General features: G+C 37.7%; 1 protein-coding gene, 1 long non-coding RNA gene and 1 pseudogene across 3 annotated transcripts; 2 read left to right on the forward strand and 1 right to left on the reverse strand.

Annotated features, from left to right (window-relative positions):
* Nucleotides 1-2,497: 2,497 nt before the first annotated feature.
* LOC140688969 (uncharacterized) lies at nucleotides 2,498-6,557 on the forward strand. 2 transcript variants are annotated; one of them, XR_012063810.1, is made up of 3 exons: nucleotides 2,498-2,724; nucleotides 3,992-4,147; nucleotides 6,423-6,557. It is a non-coding gene; the product is annotated as an uncharacterized lncRNA (long non-coding RNA). The 2 variants fall into 2 exon arrangements; XR_012063811.1 differs by lacking the exon at nucleotides 2,498-2,724 and adding an exon at nucleotides 3,306-3,488.
* A 3,318-nt stretch (nucleotides 6,558-9,875) lies between these two features.
* On the forward strand, nucleotides 9,876-10,808 carry LOC140688857 (olfactory receptor 4C15-like). Its single transcript, XM_072948879.1, has one exon. It carries the CDS (start codon nucleotides 9,876-9,878, stop codon nucleotides 10,806-10,808), a length of 933 nt encoding a protein of 310 aa, XP_072804980.1.
* Nucleotides 10,809-16,309: 5,501 nt separating this feature from the next.
* Nucleotides 16,310-17,204, reverse strand: LOC140688947 (olfactory receptor 4C11-like; annotated as a pseudogene).
* Between the last annotated feature and the right edge of the window lie 2,027 nt (nucleotides 17,205-19,231).

Here is a 19,231-nt window from a genome sequence, read left to right on the forward strand (position 1 = left end):
TCAATTATTTTGTATCAATTATTTTGTTGCATAACAAGATGCTCTAAAATTAGTGGTTCTCAACCAGAGTGACGTGACTGAGCAGTTCTCGCCTGGTCTGGGCCTCTCTACTTGGTCTTTCACCCCTAGGCTTCTTCAATACGTAAATATTCAAAGATGATGAGACATACCTTTATATAATATTTATTCTCTCTGAAGCAAAGAGAGATTAGAAGGGACTCCTCCCCTTGGGTCCCCAGTGAAGTCCTAGGTCCTAACCAAGGCTTTGTTAAGCTATGTATGTGTCTGGTCAAGTCATTGATCCACCTAGGACTTCATTTGATTCAAATGAATGTGTTTCAGCTTCTCTGCCCTAGCCCACCTGAGGGATAAATTCCCTTTAGCGACTAAATCCAGTTGATCTAGTTCTTTTTTTTAAGATATAAATACTATTATGAAAATAACAGACGTTCATAGTAAAACAATATAAGAGCAAGTGAAGTGAAAAGTTAATGTTTTTTTTCTACTCTCATTCCCTTATTCTAGCTCCACAGGTATAACCAGTGTTAGCTTTCTTTTTTACCCCAGTGTTAGCTTTTCATACAGCCTTCTAGCAACTTTTTTAAAATTAGTTTTTATTAAATACATCATTTTAAAAAATCAAATAATATTGCAAGGTTTATAATGTCCCTAATCCCTTAGTTTCCAAAGGCTTTCCTCTGGGGAAGGCACAGCTCAAGTGGTAGAGCACATGTTCATGCATAAGGTCTTGGGTTCAATCCCCAGTGCCTCCTCCAAGAATAAATAAATAAACCTAATTACCTCCCCCCACCAAAAAAAAAAAATACCAAAGGCTTACTCACTCAGCTATTGTTTTTGTCTTATGATTTATCTCCATATTTCTAAATGATACATAGATAGCTGTAGTTTTTAGAGATACCAACTTTAAATATTATTGACTTCTGCCATGATTGAGATACAGCTGTCTTACAGTATTTCCCTCTCCTTCTCCCATACGTCTTCCAAATGTTTTTGTAAATTTTGGTTAAGTCCTTGATCAGTGTGTATATATATCATCATGAGTGTTCCAGAAGTCTTTCATTTGCCCCTCCAGATCTCTGCTCCCTTCACCCTGCTCTCCTGCTCAAGAAAGATGTATGGACTACTACAGCTGGGACCTCTGGGTTCTGTTGTGTTTGGCCAGTGAGATCTGCAGCAGGAGATGGGAGGGAGGGAAGGAGCCAGGTCAAGGTATTTATTCCCTTGGCTCCTTCCCTTCAAGGCCTCTTCAGGCCAGGTGTGTTCCTGAGCCAAAAGTCACTACCTCCAGGTGGCCAAGTCCACATGACTCCTTTCAGTTTCCACTAACCTCTCCCTCTCCTTGCCCTTCTGGGGCTCAGGGTGATAGCATCTATGACTACTTGCTCGGCGCCACGTCTTTATCTCGAGGGTGCCATCTGCGTCTTGCTGGGACACTGGTAGGATGAGCATGTGAACACTGGTCACTACATAGATTGTGAGTATAGTGCTTTTGAGTTTCCCTTCACATAAAGCATTGCTTCCTGCAGTTACTCCCCTTTCTCCTGGTACACTCCCTCCGTTGGCTAGTTGTCGCCCAGGCCTGGTGCACAGCGACAGTCTTGGGGACTTTCCTCTCCCTCTCCCCTGTAGGATCTCCTGTATCCTGGATCTCACGTCTTCCTCTTTCTTAGTTTACTTCCTCAGTTTTTCTAATTCAATACTCTTAAGTGGTTAAAATGGATGTTTTTGCTAAGTGATCCCCCAGATCATTCCAGTTCACTTAAACCTACTTTCTGAGAATTACTGGTCTTCTAAGGCCTTTTCTACTTCTAGCAGTCTCCCACTGGAGCACTGGTTCCCAGTCTTGTATTTTACGTACTGGGAAAAAAAATATTTTTTTTTAGTTGAGGGGACTGATACACAGTTGTCGACTTTTTGTTTTGCCAAACAAGAATATATTTAAAGCTGTGATTTATTATCACCATTATTTCATTTAAAAAAAGCCATTTTTGATACCAAGAGTGAAGAGGAACATAGAATAGGGGATAACAATAGCCCATCAGTGTGAATACGTTTATAAAAGTTAGCTATTTTTATGAAAAATTCAGTTTTCTCCATGTTTTTCTTTTTATGGTTGGTGAAAACTTTTATCACCTGTCCTTGGACCTGATTTGGTAACCACTATTCTATACCACACAAGTGTTCTCTTGCCTCATAATACCAATCCTAACAGATACAGATAATCTATATTTCAGGGTTGCTTTCCTAGTAGAGAACAAGAAGAGATGGAGTCTGGAATTGAACAGGAAGAGAGATGCTTGAGCCCCAGGGAGTATCTTTCTGTGCTCTGACTGGACAACAAACAAATACCTAAGTAGTTCCTCTCTACCTGTGATTCTAAATCTCCATTAATTAATCAAAATATCTCATACTGACCCATGACTTTTGTAACATGCTTTTTAGTCACATTGCTTATTATTATTGTTGACCCCAAACTGCTATCTATGCCTCTTAAGTAGCTTTTAGTTCTTTCTTCTCCTCTCCATTTCTATGTCCTCAGTTTCAGTTTTTTAACTGTTTATCTTAACTACTTCAGTGATTATTTTTTCTCTTCCTTATCCCACATCTAGATTTTGAAGTAGCAAATGGGAGTGGACATGTCCAAATCATGCTTGTGATGATGATGGGAACCAGTTTGGATCCCACTGTCTACATGTCCTGAAGGTGTTGATCAATTTTTGCTGATTTCTTTGGCCTATTTAGTGTTCATTATGTCTCTTTTCTATCCTCTATTTTATATCTCGATTGCTTTTATTTTTTATGTGCAAAAATGTATTTAATTGTTATTCTTTAATAAGCATGGACTGCTGCTCTCACCCTCAAACAGAACATGTCTTTGTGGACTGATGCTGTGCCTCATCCCAGAATTCATCTTTTTCACTTAATAAGTACACAGGCTTTTCACCCCAGTTCTGCTAAGGCACTATATTCAGTCCCAGTTCACACAGTTTTCAGTTTCTGAATATGAAGGCAAGTGAAAGCATCTTCAAATAGAAGACCAGGAGAAGTCAAAAAAGAAAAAAGAAAAAAATCTCTGATTGGGAGCATAAAAAGTTTACAAACACCTGAACAAGTCAAACCACAGACTGCATCTTGGAAAAATGTAATGATGGGAAATTTCCAAGCCCTGAGGGGAACTGAGAGGCAATTCTGCAGGTTTATGGCCTCTTGGGAATTTCCAATTAGAAGTCAAGGAGGAAACTTTTGCTTCTTTATTTATTTTTTCCTGGAGACCATGTTGAAGACAGTGCTTGAGAAGCAGCAGGGAAAATTCTCAACCTCATCTGCCAGAGTTGCCCTTCCTCCCGCTCTTAGTTGTAGAAGTAAGACTTGGGCCCATACTTCATGTTTTGGCCAGCTAGAGGATGGACTTTCCTATAGAGAATAAGAGATTGTCATTACCAGAATTCTCAAGGAACAGAGACATGGTGAGATTTGTAACTCACATTTTTGCATATTCAGAAAGGATTTTAAATTGGGATGTAGTACTTGAAAGTACGGGTATCGTGATGCAGGCTACCAGGTTTAAGGCAGGCTAGGGTCTGTCATGTAACTGTGCACACGTGGGCCAGCTGTACAAATTTGTTTGCGCTCAGAGGGTTTATTTTTTAATGGAGATTATATGTTAACAAGGCCAAAGGATTTGGAAACAATACATACGGAGTTAATTGGACAACACTTGATGCAACTTAAGTGCTCAATAATTAGCAGCTATTTGAATGCAAACATTTTTTGGAGGGCTAGGAGTACCTTTTCAAGTCTAAAAATTAGACCTATCTTCAGTTTTTCATCTTCAAATTAAACCCACATAACTATGAAATGCAGCAAATGAATCATTGTGTCATAGGTAGTCAATAGCATGTTTTTGTTACTTTATATATTCTCATTTATCCTTCATCCTCTAACATGGTCCTTTGTCTTGGTGTTTTAGGTTAAAAAGTGGAATTTTTGAGGCTATATGAATAATATCATCATAGAAGCAATGTAACTCAAGTGCCGTTTACCATTTAGACTTATTGATATGCAATATAGCACTTAATATTCCCACAAAAAACTGCTAAAAGTGGCCCAGGGAAGGACATGAAAGGTAAGATGGAGTGTCTTACTCAAGTCCCAGAGTGTAGTCTTCTGATTTTAAATTTGCCCATTTAATTTTCCCCACGTGCACTTGATATCACAAATAGCATTTGACTTCTGCTTCAGAACTGTTCAGGCTATTTAAACGGGTGAAGTTCTCAACTGCTTTAGTGCTAGTTGTCATGGTTTTGTCTCTCCTGAAATGAGCTAAGTCACTAAGACAACAGATGGAAAGAAGGCTCAGGCATCCATCAGGAAGGACACAGGTGGAAACCTAGACAATTAGTTTTTTTCCAAATTCCAGAAATAGTAAGAGTATAAAAGTTGAGACATTTAGATAAATCAGCAGAGCAATACTGAGGGGAGAGAAAGGGTCTGAAATCTGAAAAGAACATATTTCTCAGACTATGAAGGATAGGAATATGCTTAGCTAGACAGAAGAAGAATAAATCTTTTATGAAATAAATAATAATCCTGGATCAAATGTACAGAGGATTTAAGGAACTTATCAGGGAGAGTAATCAGAATGGAGTTTTAAATCTATTCATTTAAAGTTAAAATATAATGAAAAAACACTGCTTATGATGACAACTGTACTACTAATTTCTCATACAATTTTGAATATTATACTTACCATTTAATACTGTATAATTACTATGTAACATACTACATAGTACTATGTAATAGTACAATTACTATGTATATTACATAATATATCAACTTCAAAGTTGAAAGAGGAATTTCTCTATCATTTTCAGAATGATCAATGCTGCAATAGGGTTGTTGCTGAAACAAATGGGAAGGAAACAGTGAGCAGTGGTAAGAGTCAGGAGGCAAAATTTCCAGGGTCACAGATCCAAGACATGGCCCAGAGCCCACAGTTTCTGGTTTGAGGGGACCTGAGCGATCTCCTGTGCAGCTCCAGCATTTAAAGAATATGACTATCAAGAAAGGAAAGACCATGGGGTCTTCAATGAGAGGTACAGACAGAACAAGCTGTTCCACGTAGGAGTATATGAAGTGAAAACTGGTATCAGAGTCAGTACAGAGGATGGGAGGGCTGGGCCCACAGTGCAGCTGTCTGTAGATGGTTTACAGAAGGTAAGCCCTTTCAGTATTAGACTCCGTGTTACGTTAGCATGTTGGCTCCACCTATGCAAATTAATTGCCCTGGGTGGATAATAAAATTACCCTCAAACCTCATCTTTTTCTGAACAAATATTTAGATCGTGAAAAATATGGTGTTGTGTGTTTTAAACTTGATTTTTCATGTTAAATTTTTTATAATTATACCAAAATATCTTTTGAAAATTTAAAAATCCCTACCATTTTTACATGTTTACTTCTGATTTTAAAATAATATTAAAATGTCTGAGCAGGGTTATCACAATGTTTTTGTTGTTTTTCTCATTTAGCAAGTAAAAATGTCTCACCATCTTTGTCCTTTTATTACTAGTGTCTTACTCATAGCATATTTTGCTACTAGTTTGTAGTAGACTGATTTACATAAACATTTTATCATTCAACATTTTAGATATTTCTGAATTTTTACTATTATATATGACATCATCTTTCACTAAAAAACTTACACCACCTCATTTTACTTTTAGAACAATTTTTAGGGTTAAGGCTACTAGTATAAGGAATATAAACATGTTTATGATTCTGAAAATAACTGCTAAAACATTTCCTAATAAGATTAAATAAATGAAGCAGCTTCATTACAATTTAGGTTTGATATAATTAAAAATATGATTTAGAAACATACTTTTTTCATATGATAGATTCAATTCTCCAGTTCACTTTGTGTGTATAAACATCCCTGTAAAATCATGCCTATATCAACATTTCACATCTTCCACTCAAATTGTACTTTGCAAACAATGTTCGTAAGAAGTGTCTTGTTTGACTCTCAGGGGCCAGCAGCCTGGACAAGCGTTACTTGCCTATTCTTATTTTATGAGCGAGGACTCAGAGGCTTTGTGGTTTCTTCAATGACACATAATCACTACATTTTTGGTATCAGGAACTGAACAATTATGATATTATTTTAAATTAGCTTTTTATTTGGGAGTAATTTTAGATTAATAGAAAAGTTGCAAGCTATTATAGAGGGTTCTGATTTCGCCTCCTCAGTTATTTTCCCCTCATATTCATCACCCAACATTACCAGGAGTATATTTATGAAAACTATGACATGAACGTTGATACATTATTCTTAATGAAACACCAGATTTTATTCATATTTTACTAATCTTTCCACTACTGTCCCTTTTCTGTTCTAGGATTCAATCCAGGACAACAAAATGCATTTAGGATAATTACCTTTTAAATTATTCCAAATCAATAGACTTACCATATGACCCAGGAATCCCACTCCTGGGCTTGTATCCAGAAGGAAATCTACTTCAGGATGACACCTGCACCCCAATGTTCATAGCAGCACTATTTACAATAGCCAAAACATGGAAACAGCCTAAATGTCCATCAACAGGTGACTGGATAAAGAAGATGTGGTATATTTATACAATGGAATACTACTCAGCCATAAAAACTGACAACATAATGCCATTTGCAGCAACATGGATGCTCCTAGAGAATGTCATTCTAAGTGAAGTAAGCCAGAAAGAGAAAGAAAAATACCATATGAGATCGCTCATATGTGGAATCTAAAAAACAAAAACAAAAACAAACAAACAAACAAAAACAAAGCATAAATACAGGACAGAAATAGACTCATGGACAGAGAATACAGATTTGTGGTTACCGGGGTGGGGGTAGAGGGTGGGAAGGGATAGACTGGGATTTCAAAATTGTAGACTAGATAAACAAGATTACACTGTATAGCACAGGGAAATATACACAAAACGTTATGATAAATCACAGAGAAAAAAATGTGACAATGAGTGTGTATATGTCTATGAATGACTGAAAAATTGTGCTGAACACTGGAATTTGACACAACATTGTAAAGTGATTATAAATCAATAAAAAATGTTAAATAAATAAATAAATAAATAATTCCAAATCAAAACCCTTGTGATCATAAACTCTGAGGACACCATACTCTCCATTGTCAAAGCTTTAACAATAATGTTAGAAATTTCTTTTATCTGAAAAAAAAGAGAGGCTTGATTTGTTTATATTTAATGAGCATTTTGATTCTAAAATAGTGTTTCTCTGAGAAACCCCCCAAGTAAGGAAGTAGAGAGCCTAAGAATTATTTAACTGTTAGATTAAAATAGAATCTTGGTTTTCATTTCCAGACTTCATTCTATTTGATTTTATTTGTAAAATGAAGCTGCCTGAAAAAGAGGTGGACACATGAGGGTCTGAAGGCCACAATCATTTATTTCAGAGATTATTAAAGATATTCAAAAGTGTTGCAGATTTAAACAGTACCATTTATGCATTCTGACCAATAAAATATTTTATATTTGTGAATAAGTCAAAAATGAGTAAAGCTATTTTTCAGCCCTGGCATGGTAAAGCAGAAATTAGGAATAAAAGCATTCTCATTTCCACTCTGTGTCAATTGCTTTGGGGGCTTGTTCTTACTGTTTATAATTTTCTCCAGTGCATCTAAATGCATAAATGGTTTTATGAGCACAGCCTTATCTGATTTTCGCAAGGACTCTCTCAGGAGGCACTATTATTATACCCAGTTCCAGAATAGAATCTGAGTCCTTGAGAATTTTATGTAACTTTTCTTATCACATAATCTACCTTAGTAGAAGAGCCTGGATTTGTACCGAGGTCTCTGTGCACCTGGAGCTGGTGCTCTTCATCATTTCATTCCATCGTCTCTCTTGTTTTGATCTGAGGATAAACTGATAACTGTTGTAACATAGGGTTTGTTTTATAGTCTTGTTTTCTTGACGGCAGTCTGTAGCTGGATATGGAGTTCGTAATGCAAGCACTGTTTAGGAATGTCTGGTGCCCTGGAAACATAATGAAGATGGTTATTTCAAAGTAAACAAATGGACAGATAGTACTATACACACTTCTATATTTGTTAGTTTTATTAAAATTTTCAATTATTTTTGTTAGCTGTCATTCATAAAAAACAACTTATTTTTTAATTTTTACAGAAAGCCTAATTATTCTTTTACTTGCCTATTTGTACACACATACATGTCGTTTGATGAATGTCTCTTAAGTGTACAAGTAAGGACACAATCATTCTTCAAAGATGTGTCTTGCTATGAAAAATGAAGTCAAAATTTGGAGTAATAACCTGGATAACTCATGGGAAAACTTTCTGTGGGTAAGGTGTCAGGATTTTTAAGTGAGAGAAAAGTAACTAAAACTGATATGGACATTTTATCAAAAGCAACAGTTTCACATTTTTCAATTTGACCCTCATTATAATCCTGTGAGATGAACAGAAAGGTTATATATGAACCTCCCTACATTACAATAGTCATAGAAATTTGAGAAACACATTTATCTTGCCAAGCTGTACTTGATCAGACTGGGACATATAGTATAAATAATTAGCAAATAATGGAAGCCTCAAGGCTCTGACTTATATTCACCATATAATTTATATTCCTTACCTATGTGGTTGTTGCCAGTTTGTGTCTGTAAGTAACTGGACCATTACCTTCTGATTCTACATCATTTGCTCAGTGTCCTCCATCAAGAGGCATCATTCAAACGTGAACAAAGGAATCAGAAGTTTTCACCTCTAAAGTGGACGGCAACCCTCCAAAGGCCACCTCTGTTCTAAAGTTCTTGCTAGAAAAAATGTTTGCTTCTTTCCCTGTAGATCCAGTGGAAAGGACTTGGACGTTGGAGCCAGGGGTCCGGGTTAAAATTTGAGACTCAGCACCTGTTATTTCTTTGATTTTTATCTCTTTTAAAAGGCATGAATTTTCTACCAGTAAAATAAAGTACTAAGACCTAACATGGACTGTTTCTTACCCACTAGACCCTGAACAAATGCTTCCTTGCATTATTTAACTTAGTTATAATAACAATACTCATAAGTGGGTATTATTATTTTTTATCAACTTCTCTTTTTGTTTTCAATGAGTGGGAAAAAAACCAACTCAAAGCACGCATCCTTGTGATGTGTTAGGCTATAGCAGAGTGAATTCCCATTGATCTTTCTCTTTTATAAAGAATTGATTAATTAATCTTACAGGCTCAATTCACTTCAGACTTTTAAAAGTCATGGGGGAATAGCCATGATTTCTAAGCATGTCCTTAACTGGGTGCTATTTCTTCTTCTATTTGCAGATAAGGACGTTTCCTGGTCAGGGAGGGCGTGCAGGTCATCCCCGCTCCCATTCCAAGCACATGGCAGCTGTAATTAATAAACTGCCTTCCTCCTTTCCAGAAAAGTTGGATGTGATTTCAGAATCCTTCTTCCAGTTCACTCCAGGAAACCACTACTACATGATCAGAGTTAACAGTTGAGATAAAAAAATACATTTCTCATCCCTATCGCATTGGATCGCCATCCTTCCCCTATTCTGAAGCTCTGACGATCTTAAAGTATTTAATAATTCATCCCTATCCTTCCTGACATCCCATTGCTGCCTTAAAACTTTCTTTTGTTGTTGTTGTTGTCAATGACAAGAGAAGCACAAGTACATTAGATAATCTTTCACATGGATGAACAAACTCATTGACTATGGTAATTCCATGAACTGGTATAAGACATTTTTCTTTCTCATAATTGTAGGTTCTACATGCTCACTGTAGTAGCTTTCACCCTCTTCTTGAAAATCATGCAAAACCAAAGCTTTGTAACTGAGTTTGTCCTCCTGGGGCTTTCACAGAATCCAAATATACAGAAACTAATATTTGTTGTGTTTTTGTTTGGCTACATCACAACTATCGGGGGCAACTTGCTAATGGTGGTGACCATCAGTTGCAGCCCAGCACTCCTGGGCTCCCCCATGTACTTCTTCTTGGCTTTTCTGTCCGTCATGGGTGCATGCTTCTCCTCCGCCATTGCCCCAAAGATGATCGTGGACTCTCTCTCTGAGAGGAAAACCATCTCCTTTGAAGGATGCATGACCCACCTCTTTGCTGAGCACTTCTTTGCTGGAGCAGAGGTGACTGTCCTCACGGCCATGGCCTATGACCGCTATGTGGCCATCTGCAAACCCCTGCACTACTCTTCTATCATGAGCCAGAGGCTCTGCGGCATTCTGACAGGGGCAGCCTGGACAGGGGGCTTCCTGCATTCCATGATACAAATTCTCTTCACTTTCCAGCTGCCCTTCTGTGGCCCCAATGTCATTGATCACTTCATGTGTGACTTATACCCATTACTGGAGCTAGTCTGCACTGACACTCACATCTTTGGCCTTTTGGTGGTTGCCAACAGTGGGTTCATCTGCATCCTTATCTTCTCCTTGTTGCTCGTCTCCTATGGGGTCTTCTTGCTCTCTCTGAGAACCCGTAGTACTGAAGGGCAGCAGAGAGCTCTCTCTACCTGTGGATCTCACATTGCTGTTGTGGTTTTTTTCTTTGTCCCATGCATATTTGTGTATGCACAACCTCCATCTGCTTTCTCCTTTGACAAAATAGTAGCCATATTTTACACCATCCTAACTCCCTTGCTCAATCCTTTGATTTACACATTCAGGAATAAGGAAGTGAAAAATGCCATGAGGAAAGTGTGGAACAGAATAATAGTGGCTAATGAAAAGTAAAATGTTGATCTTTGAAAAAATTTAAAGTCAAGATTGAAAATTCAAGTTTTCTTATTAGATAAACACTCTATGTGGGTGAGTCTTGTTTGGCAGGTGGTAAAGCAATGTAATGTAAAAAGCACTAACATAAGGGTCAGGAAATAATGTTTTCCCCCTTAGATTACTTATGAACTCTGATCTGGCAGCTCAGCATCCTCAAATGTAAATTGAAAAGAGTTGAATTCTATGCTTACTTGGAATTGAAATGTCAAAAAAGAATGAAATGAGAAATTGTCTCCCAGACTTCTTGCCACTCAGTAGATACTTTGGAAAACCTTTGTGCAGGGAAGACAAAACTACCTTAGAGATTAGAAATGGGAACTTACTCAAACTATTTCACATGGAAAAACCTGTATATTTAGGATGCGGATTTCAGTGACTGATGAAAAAAAAATCACGACTCAGGAGTGGAAGAGATTAGAGCATTCACAGAACCTCAGCTGTAGGTGTTCTTGTATCACGTCTCTATTTCAAGTGTTTAAAGATAGCAACTTGCCCCTTGGATTTTATGAGCCCCCTCTCTAACTACTTGTATTTTTTGAGAGACCTCATCACTTTCTAATATACCATGTACTTTGTTTACTTATTATTATTATTATTTTTGTCTGCCTTCTGTCATGTAATGTAAGCTATGAAGCAAGGAATTATTTTTTTTTCATTTGTTGATTGATGTAAAATTAGTAATTAGTGTCTAGAACAGCCTGATATAGGAGCTCAGTAATTATCTGTTGAAAAAATGAATAAGTGAGATATCTTCCCATATTTAAATGTAAGCCTATCTTTAACATTAACACACTAATATTTCAATTTGGCAAAGTGATATAGTTATTGCTTCTATTAGCATTTTGATATTGATGAAACTATAAATCATGCTATGATATAACACAGACCAGAGTATTTAAAATAACTCTGTATTCTAGTTAATTTCCCCAGATCTAAATCTGAATATAAGGTCTAAAAGTTCTAATAGAAAATAAAGGCACTTTTTGTCTATCTACTATTTTTCTCATTTTATTCTCAATTTTGTCTCCTACAAAATTAAATTTTGCTTTTAGTGATTTGACTTTAATTCTGAAAATATTTCTTATTTCAATAACATTGTCTACTACCTCAAGTTTGGATGTTAGAGTGGGTTTAATCTGGCCAGAGGGTCTGTATTATTCATTGGAAACCTCACCTTAGTAAGCTACAACTTCCATTGAACAGAGTTTAAATTAGGGCCCTAATTTATCCCGAGACTACATGTGAGGCAGGGGTGGACAAACTGAAGATAGTAGAAACCTCAGTGGTGATTTATCCCTATTTTCACAGTTTCTGTGACGGAATAACCATTATCAACTGCATTCAATAAAGTTCTGGTCTTGATATAACAGAACCAGGATGCCAGTTGGATAATCTAATCATTCAGTCTGCAATGAATTTTAATGCCCTCAGAGTCAATTCACTCAGATTGAAGGAACTTCCAGAGACCACTGACTCGCCTTCTTGCCTTTGTCCAGCTCAGTGCTCTCCTTTGAAACTGCCCTTTGAAACATTTTCTGCCCCCAGAACTGAACAGCTTAGCCATCCCCTCAAAGGCGGGTGTTCATTCAGGGCTCTGGGCCTGGGGAGTGTAATGCAGGAGCCCTTCCCAGGGCTGTTCTTACTCATCCAGCTGGGAAATTTTATAAAATCACTGTGTATGTCATATTAAAATTAACAAGATTTAGATTCATAAGACTTGTTATAATAATTGGATTCCAGGCTCAGTTCTGTTGCTGATTTACTGTGTGGCATGGGTGATTTATTTCACTTTCTCTATTTGCAATCTTTAAGGAGAACTGATAAAAATACATAAATATTTTTTCTGTACTATTTCTGAGTTAGGCATTCTTTCTTTTCATATGTTATACATTTTAGTATTTATGAAAAGTTTTTAAAACTAAGTCTTCATATTCGCATTTAATTGATGGGGAAGCTGAGACTCAAATACGTTAAGTGACACACCAAAAACCCTTCCTCAGATTCTTCCCATACATTTGCAACAAATAAAGGCCAGGCATTGGAATGTTACTTTCTCTACAATGTTTCTCTGAGACACCTGGGCTTGCTAGCTGCCACTAGCCCTGCAGCAACTGTGCAGAGCATGGTGCAATCCATCCATGGCATACTCCAACCTCAGTGTCTGTCCCCAGCTCTCCCCTTCCACCTAAACATACCCTGGACCTCTCACTTCACCGTCATTGAAGGCCATGTCACACCTTGCAGGCAGTTCTTAGACCAGAGTGCTGGGTTGTAACATGGTTTCCTGGGTAAGAAAGCACTTTTGTAATGTAATCTCTCTCACCTTGAATAGCTTGTAACCATCCAAAAGCAAAGATCTAATTCTTTTTCCTGCAAGTGGAAGGACATATCTTTAAAAAAAAAAGAAAAAAAGAAAAAGAAAAAGCAGGGGTGGGTCAGTGGGGCAGGACATAACCCAGCGGTAGAGTGTGTGCTCGGCGTGCATGAGGTCCTGGGTTCAATCCTCTGAATTAAGGGAAAATAGTAAAATAAAATAAAATAGAATACTCTTAAAAAAAAGAAAAATACGTAAGACAAAGTATTCAAGAATTCCATTCATTTTCCTTCCTTCTTGTCTTACTCTCTACATTGCTTTAAAAACATAGATAAAAAATGTAAAAATGGAATATTAATAATATAAAATAAATATTGATTATTACTATATGTTTCTTACAAACAGAAAATAGGAAATTCAAGAGGTTGAGAAACTGGCTTAAATTCACATAGCAGTGGTGAGGCCAGGACTCAAGTCTACCACACATTTCATTTATCTGAGTCTTTAAGTGGCTTCAAAGGCTTCCATGCCTCTAGAAGAGATGGGCTTAAGGAAATCCTACAGAGAAGGGAGCATTTTCCTCATATCAAGTCATAGGGGTTGGAGTTTAGCTAATTGACCCAAAGTTTGCTTTTGTGCTTGGACTGTCTGAGCTAGGTAGCTCATGGAATATCCTTTGGGACTGGGCTGGGAGAAATAGTTTACTTGGAGCTCCTGAGGCTGAAGCCCTGTCTTAGGAAATGTAAACCTTTGTGGGAGTTACAATTAATGTCCAATGTAGCAAAAAGAAAACACTTAAACTCATGATTTTCCAAAAACAGGTATTGTGGGAAGAGAGATGGCTTGATAAACATTTTTTTCTCAGAACACAGAAATAGTTTTCTCCATAAAGTATGCAAGAACCAAATTAAGAAATTCGCTCCATTTTACATGACCCTTCTGTCTACTCCAGTACAGACACTGTTGTTCTCTGACCCAGGGCTTCTGGGGAGACACCTGAGAAGTATGGCCACGTGCAGAGTTTCTTTCCCCAAAACTCCGTACGTCCCATAACCTCTTGTGGTAGAAGGCACTGATAAATCTCAGTGAAGTGTAGTTTGTGTATTTCATTCAGACTTCATATAATTCACCATGTAAGTCAATTAAAGTTGAAGATATGAAAAATACACTTGATTGGAAGTCATCTATTTGGTCCTCAGAAAAGAAGTGAGTGATTCAATCTGTCTGAAATTCTTCCAATTGTCTTCTCAAGATTTCTGCCTTAGAATCTTTGCTCAGGGTGTCTTCTGACAAACAGAGGAGCTCCTGGGCAGTATTGTCACCAGTGAAGGGTCATGGTGGTCCAGCGTTCCTAAGACCCCCGACCTCCGTGTAAAAGTACACTGTTTCCCAAGCATCTCTGCTCAAAAGCAAGGCAATGATTGCACCATGGCATTGAGGCCAGTGTGGCAGAAGTTTCTATCCTGGGAATCCTCCCATATGAAGTTCTAAGTCAGTGGTGATGTTTCTGGGACAAAGTCCATGATAGTACTGTACTTTCTACACACTTGGGTTTTCAGGACTTTTGACAACCTTTCTCTTATGACCACATTCCTGGCTTGGTTTTGGGGAAAGTGATGGTGTGGTGGGTCAGGGAGAAAGAAGCTGAACTTTGTGATGAAATCTTGGGTCAAACTACTGGCTCTTCCATTTTTTGCTCACCTCCCCTCACTATATCTTTCTGTATCCTGTCCCCTGGCTCTTCTTTCCTTCGTGTCTGCTCACTCTCCTCTCTCTTGTTCTGACTTTATCTAATCTTTGTTTCTTTCTTCCTCTTCAGTATGATTTATTTAGGCATTTATTTTCTGCTTTGATATTGGCCCCAACATGCAGTTTAAAGAACTTGATTTTGAAGTCAGGACAGAAATTTAAGGTATCAATTATCATCCTTTTTTGAAGGCTCAGGATTTCTTTTCTAAGATGCAATCTATGTGATGATTTGTATTTAATATTTTACATGACATGTAGCATGAATGCTAGAGAGGAAGGCTATCTAGTCACATCCTTTTCTAGTTCTCACCTGTCTTAGGTAAAACTCCTGCAGCACAAATCAGACTTTGTACTTAGAAAAGGACAAAGCAAATGGCCACACTTACCTTGCAAAAAAATTAAATGTGCAGGTCAAATGAAATAACACAAGCGAAAGCTTGTTTAAATGATCAGATTACAGAGCAGGAATAATATATAATCCAGGATTGCCTTATTCAATTAATTATGTGTATATGAAAATCCACATAGTAATATAGGAGCATAAGAGAGAGATGCAGATGTTTATTTATCCAGAGAAAAAAAATTGGAAGGCTTTTGGCACCAAATATATTTCCAAATGTATTTGAAGTGGTTAAAATTTGAACAGGTGAAAGTAAAACTTAAGGATTTATAAACGGAAATAGCTTCCTCTACTGTGATGTACCCCTTAATCAAAGAGGTAGGATGGTCCAGGAGGGTCTGGAAACAACGGATGAAAATGATAAACCTCCGAGGCGACGATCTGATCTAATGAATATATCTTGTCAAGTGCTGCTTTCCTGTCTTTAAGTCCCCAAATCTTTACTCTCTCTTTTTTTTTTTCCAAACCTTCTCTTTGTTTACTTAAAATGAAACAAAATAAAATTACACGACCTCTTTTATGGCTGTCCACCTGCCAACAAAACTATCTTTTGCTACTTTTTGATTTATTGAAAGTGTGGTTTTTAAGGAGAGGATATCTATGTTACCTGAAGCAATTCATGCTCTTCCCCTTCAATTATTAAACTTGAATAAGAAATATGAAAAAGAAAAATCCAAAGCAAATTAATACAAAAATCAAAAACGCAAACTATGGAGACAACAGGATCTGGCTCGCAAGCTTCAAAAGAGCAGCGCTATCGACGCAAACCGCAGACGCGCAGGAAAGGGTTGTGCTTTCACAAACATGACTGCGCTTAACGGTCTGTCACGCTGGCTTTGCTCTGCGCTCAGTCTGCCTGCTCCCCCGAAGCTCCCACTGGAAGAGGATTCCATTGTCCACATCGGAGTGAGAACATTTTGTCTTTTCTATCAATCCATTTTATTTAAACTGTGACAGAATTAGCAATTGGCTTCTTCTGCTCTTTGCCATCTCAAGTCAGAGTTTGTTGCACCATAACTTTCTCACTGAAGTTTTGACTTCTGCTTTCCTCAGAGTATAAATCAGACGGTTGAGTTAGGGTGTCCCAATAGTGTAAACACAGCCACTATCTTGTCCATTGGAAATACAGATAGAGGTCGAGTGCATGTGAATACACACGGTTCAAAGCACAAGATGATAACAATACTGTGGGAGGTGCAGGTGGAGAGGGCTTTCCTTCTTCCTTCTGCAGTCTGATTACTCAGAGAAGTAAGATGAAAACATAGGAGATAAGCAGCACTGTGAAACTCACCATGCACATGGCCCCGCTGTTAAACACAATGAGTAGATTGATGACATAAGTGTTGGTGCAGGCAAGTTTCAACAAAGGCTGCATATCACAGAAATAGTGACTGATAACACTGGGCCCACAGAAGGGTAATTTCAGAGCCAAGAGGATCTGTGTTGAAGAATGGATACAAGACCCCACCCAATGCAGCACAGACGCATTGGATCATGATGGTTGTGTATCTCAGGGGCTTAAAATGACCACATAGTGATCAAAGGACATAAGAGTGAGCACCAAGATCTCCATGCACCCAAACACGTGACTTGCGAAGATCTGGGTCATGCATTCATTGTAGGAGATGAATTTCTTTTCAGGTATAGAATCTACAATCAATCTAGGAGCAGTGGTTGTTGACAAACAAGAATCAGCAAAGAATAAACAGAGAAGGAGGAAGTACGTGGGGCTCCCAAGTGTCTGGCTATGTCTTATGGTCATCACAATTAGGAAGCTCACCAACAGAGTTGTGAGGTATACAAGCAAGATCACGAATACTACTTTCTCCCTTAATATATCTCGTGTTAACTCATATAGAATGAACTCATTCACACGGCTGTTCATCTCCATGGTTACACTGAATATAAGGCAGACATGGCTGAGAAATGATTCATCTGCAAAGAAAACTGGGGATATGGTGACTTGCAACAACAGTGTATTTGGACTCTGAATTACAACTTTCATATTTCTAATTCCATCAACACTGTAACTCTGTTTCTCAAAGTTTTCATAATTACACTAACGTGGGAAACATTTTTTTTTAATGTTGACATTTATGCTTTAACCATGTGCATTGATTCAAGGTCTTCCTATGTGGACCAAGACATTTTTTGGCAAAAAAAAAAAAAAAGCCCACAAGTGATTGTTCCCTCTGCAAAGGTCTGAGAACTAATGACTTGGCTTTACAATCTTGATCAGGTCACTTTAATGTCTTGAAGCTCTTTCCTCATATGACAGTTAGAGATTCTAATAGATATTTTAGTAAGCATATACATGTGTATAGGATATATATGTGCATATAATGTATATGCATCTCAATTATTGAAAAATAATATCTCTATATAATTTAGAAATGACACTTTTGGAGATTCTCTCCTAAGCAAATACATTTCTTGACTTGGACACCAGTTTGCAGTCATGATTCCTGACTTCCTCAGTATCTTAGTTGGATTATGCCTTAAGAAAAAAATATTTTTTCCATCTTTAGGCTTATTGTGGCTGTAATTTTACCTCCATTGCCAGTTAGGGCACGTAAGCTATTTGGGTAAATCACTGAGGCAGCAATGTTGAGGAAAACCGCTCTGTGTTTGAAAAAACCCGTTACTTATAAAAGGTGCATGGTATGAAGCTTCACCTCCTATCGATCTAGCCTGTTGTGCTACTTCTTGCATTTCTATAACTTCTGTCATGTCCTCTCTCATAGCCAATTCTCCTACCACTGGCTTCAGAAGTTTGTGTTCTTCCAGTTTTTCTCTCTGAAACATATTTTAAAAGCATATTTCAGAATTTCAACCTACAAATAGTTCTCATTGTTTTACTTTATTCTCTGCTTATATACAAACATATCTATATAATTTCAATCATCCTATAATATTATTATATTTTCTGATTTTCCTTTTTAATTTTAAAGCCTTTTCCATGTAGTTAAAGAGCATCCATAATGAAATTACCTATTTAGCAAGTATAAATAACAAATCAAAATTTCATAAGTTACTTGGAGTGACTTTATGCTTTTGACTCTTGATCCAGAAAATATATAACACAGATTCAGTAAGGCCAGAACTGATTTATCATCAAAATGGGTATCAGAAATCAGGGACAAATTATTAAATAAAATTAAAAACAAAATAAATAAAATCACCAGATTTCCCCTGACACCCGCATGATTGCATCAAAGAAGAAAACACAGCTCCGGGTTTGCCCTGACTCTTACCAGGCGCATTGCTCCTTGGCCTTTCACCACAAAGCCCTCAGCCACCTTCTCCACGTTGGGCTCACAGTCTTAAAGGCACCAGCCGACTGTCACCTCCTTTGCCTGGTATGGAAATAAAGCTGTTTTGCCAGCTTTATCCAAACTCTGTCTCCGAGTTTCAATTTGCGAATGGGGGCTCAGAGGCTGAAGTTCAGCAACAATCCCACCAAATGGCTTCCTTCACCACATCTCCACTCGTGTCATCTCATTCTATAGGGTTCAGCTCTAACAATTGTTTGTGACACTTACACCATTGTTCCTGTAACTTTCTACCGGACATCAGGCATCCTCCTGCCTGAGAACCTTTGGAAGGTTGTTTTCTGTGTCTTAACTGTTCTTCCTCCTTAAATAGGCATGGCCACCTCCTCACTTACTTCTGCTTATTATTGAAATGTGTCTTCTCAGAAACGACTTTTCTGACTTCCCAGAATTGCAGCTCCCACCCACCAGCATTCTGTGACTCCTACTCCTCCATCTATGCTTAACTTTTACCCTTAGCACTTGCCATTCTCTAACATGGTGCACAGCTGGGTTACTCATTCTGTTTTCTGGTGTAGGCACTAGAAGACAATTTATAAAGACACAGGGATTTGTGTCTTCAAAAAAATCCCGTTAAATCTCCAGG

The sequence above is a fragment of the Vicugna pacos genome, chromosome 24, assembly GCF_048564905.1.
Source record: "Vicugna pacos chromosome 24, VicPac4, whole genome shotgun sequence".
NCBI lineage: Eukaryota > Metazoa > Chordata > Mammalia > Artiodactyla > Camelidae > Vicugna > Vicugna pacos.

Bases quoted from the DNA above. Each gene is read 5' to 3' on its own strand.
- LOC140688857 (XM_072948879.1), top strand. From the start codon at position 9,876: ATGCAAAACCAAAGCTTTGTAACTGAGTTTGTCCTCCTGGGGCTTTCA.